Source organism: Apium graveolens, chromosome 10 (genome assembly GCF_009905375.1).
Source record: "Apium graveolens cultivar Ventura chromosome 10, ASM990537v1, whole genome shotgun sequence".
Lineage (NCBI taxonomy): Eukaryota > Viridiplantae > Streptophyta > Magnoliopsida > Apiales > Apiaceae > Apium > Apium graveolens.
The window spans coordinates 171,105,766-171,112,388 of NC_133656.1; the positions used below are offsets into that span (position 1 = coordinate 171,105,766).

Sequence of the window (6,623 nt, forward strand, 5' to 3'; positions counted from 1 at the left end):
GACAATATTTGATGATACAATACAGTGACTACCCTGTTTGTATTTATTTAATAAATACAATTTACACGACACAAATAAGAAAATATGTATCATAATTAATGAGATATATTTAAAAACGTTATGAACATTATTAATGTTTTACATGAAATCATACGCATTAATAGATACTCAACTTGTATTTGATATTTTTAGACGTTATACAATTTTTATCAATAAGAAAATGATTAAAATTTTTACTAATATAATTATATGATGTACAAAAAATCTGAAAAATGACTGTGTCTCGCACAGGTTATTATGGTATTAGGTTATTATGCTAGTTATAATTATTAAAGGCAAACATAAACAACATCCAACAAGGTCATGAAAGGAACTTGAACAAAACTCCAATACATCTTCTGACTTCTCCGTGATTTTTAGGTTTGAAATTGTTAAGTTACGGGGTGTTAGCGGCGAGGGGTGTGCTTAAAAAAGGTTCTTTAAACATTTCTTATATAAAGTATACTAGCCCTTAAACATACACGAATTGTTTTTAGCATTATATAATTTTTGAATTTAATTTTAAGTGAAAATTTTAAGTTATGATATTAATTTATTAGAAAATATTAATAATATAATTTGATAAAAAAATTTAAATATACATGTGTATAATTTTGTAATATTTTAATTTAAAAAATAACACTAAATAAAAATATAGTTTTATTGATATTTATTGGTGTATTAATGAAATATAACTATATTTAATTAAAAAGTAAATTTTAACTCAAATCAATAATATACGAATTATCTCCGACCACATCCAACTAGTAATATACACATTTATTTTAGTTTTAATTTTTTATTTTAACGTAGATCAATATTATACATTATTTTATTTTAGTCTTAGGACCGTTATATCAATTAGCTAATTATATTTAATTTATTTTAATTTTATTTCAGTTATGGGTGAATATTATTTTGTTTTAAACCGAATAGATAATAAACTTTATTTTTGCGAGATGACATTACATCAACCAACTTATTACGTTTCAATTTTTATTTTTGTTTTAGGCCGGTTCAGTAAAATATTTTTTTAGTATAATCGGTAGTATTTATAAATTTGTTTTAGCATAAGGTAGTAAATCTTGGTTTTAGCCTCTTGCCCGTTATATCAACTAAATCCAACTAATTATATTGATTTTTTTGTTTAATTTTAGTTTAGCCCGGGATAAATATTATTTTGTGTTACACGGAATGATAATATATCTAATTTTGTTTTAGTCTGATGACTTTAAATGAGCTATACGAATTATCTTTTAAATGTTTATTTTGTTTTAGCTCGTTAATTATTTTGTTTTAATTATATTGATCGAAAGAATTTTCTTTCAAATTCTTATTAGTTTTTATTATTTTATTTTAATCTGAGACTGCAAATCCAACTTATGTAGTTTATTTTTATTTTTTTATTTCAAATTTGATCAATTGTAAAATTTTGTTTAGCCCAGCCCGGATAAATATTCTATATTATTTTGCTTGAACTAATTTCATTAGATATATTTTAATTCTATTTGAATTTATATAAGAGTGTTATAATATTAGTGACCAGATTAGCGACCAAACTTTTAAATAATAGTATAGATATACCAGAGAAAAAGTAAGTACGTTTATTGTATCTGAAAAGATGGGACAATATTACGACAATCAATATTCAATACATGCAAAATGACTTGAACAGAAGTTTAAAAACAAGAGGGTACAAAGAAATTTATTGTTGATGCCATGCTAACGCATGGCTACATATGCAAACATGCTGTATGTCAAGGTTCAGTACGGAGTCTGTCCAACATAATTACCAGGAGGATCATAGCTACAAATAACAAACAAGCCGCCGTCATTCATGCACTCAATCCTAGCGCACCCTAGCTTCACTGAATTGCGCCAAACCACCTGAGTATAGTGTCCACACTCTTCACCTTGTGCACACGTGTTGGAATTATAGTCATAATACTGCTGTTCACCCACCCAGGCAGCTACAGCATCTTTTGCAGTGAATCCACCTAAACCAGCACCAGGCCCACCATAAATGTTCTCACCATATTGTCCGCCTGAATGTTGGAGCACACAATCTCCGCTGCGTTGATTGGCGTAGTTCATGGCGTAGTCGGCCACCGTCTGGTCCCATTCTATAGGTTGTACATTGACGGCTGCCCGAGCTGCATTGTGGGCATCGAGGTAGTCTTGTGGTGAGTTTTGGGCAAGGGAGGAGTGAACCATAAGGAACCCTAGGGCACATACAAGAGTTATAGAGAGTTTGATTGGCAATTCCATTCTTGATATTACTCTAAATTTGTTGGGTAATGGGTATAGTAGAAGAAATTAGGGTTGTGAACTTGTGATATGATGAAAAATTTAGAGTAACAATAGGAGGTATATATAGGGACGTGAATTAGTGGAGGGTAGGAAATTCGTGGAATAACTTCCGCCGTTCCGCGTGATGATTGCACCATGCAGGAGGGGTTAATTAATTAATTAAACTAAAAGCAGCCTCGGGAAATTAACAGAATTGAATACTATTACCTATTTATATTTCTTAAACAGAATCATCGTTTTCCATATACACAGCGAGTTAATAGTTTACATTATTTTAAGTGCGAAGTTCTTGAACATGGTTACTCATTCAATCCAATCAAATATTACCGATTACGTAGTTTGGAAATAATTTTGTAAACATCACTGCAAATTGTCTTTAGTTTAATGAATTTTATGTACTGAGTTACCATATTTGAACCCAGTGTTGTAAATTTTAGTAATTCTTTTTAGTTTAAATTAACTAGTTACCATAATTGAACCGGTCATTAGTTAACAACTATGACGAGACTAGTATATAATGCATGTTTTAGCTGGTTCATTGTTTAAATTAAACTAATATTACAATAAATCAAGTTATTTACGATATTTTTTTTGAACTGAAATGATCGTAAATGAGGTATTTATGACGGAAAAAATTCGCCGTCGTAAATGACTAAATTTGTTGTTATGTAACTTATAACCCGTATGAGAATTTAATCTTAATTCGTATTTTTATGTATTGATTGTTATTTTGGTCTATGATTTTTTTTAAATTCTTTTTCAATTTTTTTACGTACATTACTTCTACTTATGTTAAAAACGTAGGAAATATGAATTTTTTTTAACTTAAACTACGTACTTCAGTATGTGTAATCAAATATAAAAATATACATTATTTAAGTATTGTTAATTTTTTTATGAAGTGATTTGATATTTCAGATTAATGTCACCAAAATTAGAATGTCATTATAAAGGATATAAATTGTCAACTTCATGTTTGCTTAAAATTTCACTAAAAAAATACTTAAAATCAAGTAATAACCTTTAAATATAATCAATATAAAGGTCTAAGAATATTTTCTTAAATTCTTTCAAAAAAAGAGAAATGTTGTTAGGTCCCAATGTATTTGTAGAAGGGGGGTTGAATACAAATAGTACCGAATAATCGAATTAAATGCGTAATAAAAATATGAAATAAAATTCAAGTTAAATAAGAATATTATTAAACTTGAAAGTTGTTACAACAACTGTATCGATTACAAGGAATTAATCTCAAATTAATTATCACAAATCTAGAATAAATTCGACATAAACTTTTTCTATTTTTGTAATAAAAAGATTCAAATGCTAAACGTAATTTGAGATTAAGTTCTAGGGATTTTGATCCGCTAGATAGTTACACAAGAACAAGATAAAGATTTCTAGTGGTTTTGATTTAACTTTACAAACTAGAAATTATGATCTTGAAGTTTGCAGATGAAGGATAAAATATTTCTTCTGCGGCTGCTCTGTTTTTGTTCTTGTATAATTCTGTATGTTGGATTAATTGAGTCTTCTGTTGCTTTTTGTTTTTATCAATCATTCAACAGACTCACTTCAACTAGCAAGACTTTCGGCAAGACTATCTGTTGTGCTTAGCAAGACAATCCTGAGCTCAGCAAGACAATCTGATTGAACTAGAAAGACTTTCGGTGAGACAATCAGTTGAACTAGTAAGACTATCTCCTTCCCGGTAGAACTTTCGGTAGGACAATTGAAATGACTTGGCATGACAATCGGTATGACAATCCTGATTGTCATGCTAGTTCATTTTCAATTGTCTTGCTGATTTAAGACTGTTTTTAATCCAATTAAACTTCTAAAATTCTTAATATTAATTCTGAATTAATTAATCAATTAATTCAATTAATAAATAAATTAATCTTTGCAGATATAATTTATTTTCTTAATTAAATTATATGACTTAATTAATTAATAGAGAATTAATATTAATCCTGAACAGCAACCATTCTTCTGAAAATCTTCTGAAAGTCACTAAGAATTATGAATCAATTCCACCACTTCAATGTTGACACTCGATGTACTGTCTGGTTCATGAGTGACTAACTTACGTGACGTTTCTTCATGTCTTGACTTTGATTTCAGATTAAATTCAGATTAAATCCTTGTAATTATCTGATACCCTGACGAGATCTCTGTCACTTGATTAAATCCACAATCTTGATTTATATCACTGAGGCTTGATCAATTTCTTCAACTTCTTCCAGTTTATAATTCCTCAAGTCCGTAGATGAACCTTGTTTCTGAATCCTTTGACAGATGTTATTTTGCGAGATCTCTTTGACGGTAGATCCACTATTTACTTATTACATTCTTATTTGAGTTGAGTTAAATCCTCGAATATACAAATAGGCTATGACATATGCCTTACAAATATTTTTTCTTAATATTTTATCATTTTACCTTATTATAAATTTTAAACAAAATTAATACAATGGCCCCAAAAGTGTTCTCGATGCAAGAGTCTGTGCATTCAAATATTTACTTAAACTATTATATCCTTTGTGCAGAATACATGACATATATATATGATCACGATTTTAAATAGACCTGATGTATTATAATATACAACAATAGTTGCCCGCAATAGGTGGCTCAGTTGGTTAAAAGGGGATAACTATGTCACAGGTTTGAATCTCATGTGAGGAGAATTTATGGTTATGCCTCCTGAGTCAGAGTTTGTCGCTTAAATGCGGTTTATCTTGGTTCACATAGTTTACGTGTGAGGCCGTAGGGTTTACCCAGTGCGCACCGGAAGGGTAACGGCTGCGGGTTACCTACGATAAAAAATAAATTATACAACAATAGCTCGTACTAATATGTAAAAATAAGAATTAAACAAAATAAAATAAGACTTTTCATGAAAAGACTCATATTGATTCAAATTTGAAAATTATGTGTATCCTAAATTTTAATATTTATATTTGTTACTGGCAAGATTTGAATCTTGGAACTTGGGTAAGCTATATAAAATAATATAATATGTTAGGTCACACTTTCACTGTAGAGGGGGTGAATACAGTGTTTATTACAATCAAATCAAACTTCAAGAACTTATGTAACAGAAAATAAACTTTATTGAAACAATAAACTATGTTACAATCTGGAACTGTTATCTCTCAGTGATGAACAAAATATCACGAGAGCTGCTAGGGTTATAGTAAATAATATTCTCGATAATGATAACACTTATAGTGTAAACCCTATGTTTGTGTTTATATACTACACAGTTACAAGATAATCGCTAATTGATATGGAATATAATTCTGCTTCCTAAAATATATCAATCAGATATCTTTTCTTCCAAGTATTCCATTCTTCACGGAATTCCTTCTTCATGCATATCTCTTCTTATGTTTATCTTGATCTTCTTAACTTTAATCAGCTACTGTCCTTATCTGATCGTCCTTCAGCACTTAAGTTCTGATATCTATCTCCCGATGCTTATCTCCTGATAACATAAGTACTGATATCCCTTAAGTTCTGTCGTCCAGTATAAGTACTGATCAGTTAAGTACTGATTTGTTCTGTTCAAATAAGATCTGAAATCTAAACATAAAACATATTAGCCATGACATTATCAAATATATCTAACAATCTCCCCCAACTTGTAAATTAGCAAAATATACAAGTTTAACAGATATTTGATGATGTCAAAAACATTAAGTACAAATGCATGAGAAATAGACAAGATAACTACAACTTACAGTCCTTAAAGCTTTTACCAATTCAACTTCTGATAACAACTTTGGTCTGTATACACATCAGAATTTAAGTAGTTGTAGATCTTTGACTTGGCTTCATCATTTTCTGATCTCTCTGATGTCAGGAGTTGTTCTGAGATAATTCTTCAACAAATATTTCTCAGCATATCTGAGTTCATCAATCATTCTCCGTTTGACATCTTTAAGCTCTGCAGTATCTTCACCAGTTTGAAATATTGCAGCTCTGAGATCATTAATCTTTGCTTTTCTCAACTCCCGATCTAGTCTTATGACATAAGCTTTGTTAGACTCTAGATTGAATTCAAGCCCCTTAATACCAAGGTATGTTCTGATCTGTGCAGTATTAGGCTTCATATCAACAATATCCCCATTGTGATCTCTGTACTTTGGAACATATCTGCTGTCAGACTTAACAGAATAAAGCCTTTTCTGTCTCTGAATCTGTTCCTTTAAGTAGTTTGCAGCAGTCTCTGTTATTCTGTCATCCACTTGAAGTAAGAAAAGTACATG

General features: G+C 29.8%; 1 protein-coding gene across 1 annotated transcript; it reads right to left on the minus strand.

Moving 5' to 3' along the window:
* Nucleotides 1-1,632: 1,632 nt before the first annotated feature.
* On the minus strand, nt 1,633-2,363 carry LOC141692609 (pathogenesis-related protein 1A-like). The gene has a single exon (XM_074497500.1). The coding sequence runs from the start codon at nt 2,305-2,307 to the stop codon at nt 1,804-1,806; it is 504 nt and encodes a 167-aa protein (XP_074353601.1). The 5' UTR covers nt 2,308-2,363; the 3' UTR covers nt 1,633-1,803.
* Between the last annotated feature and the right edge of the window lie 4,260 nt (nt 2,364-6,623).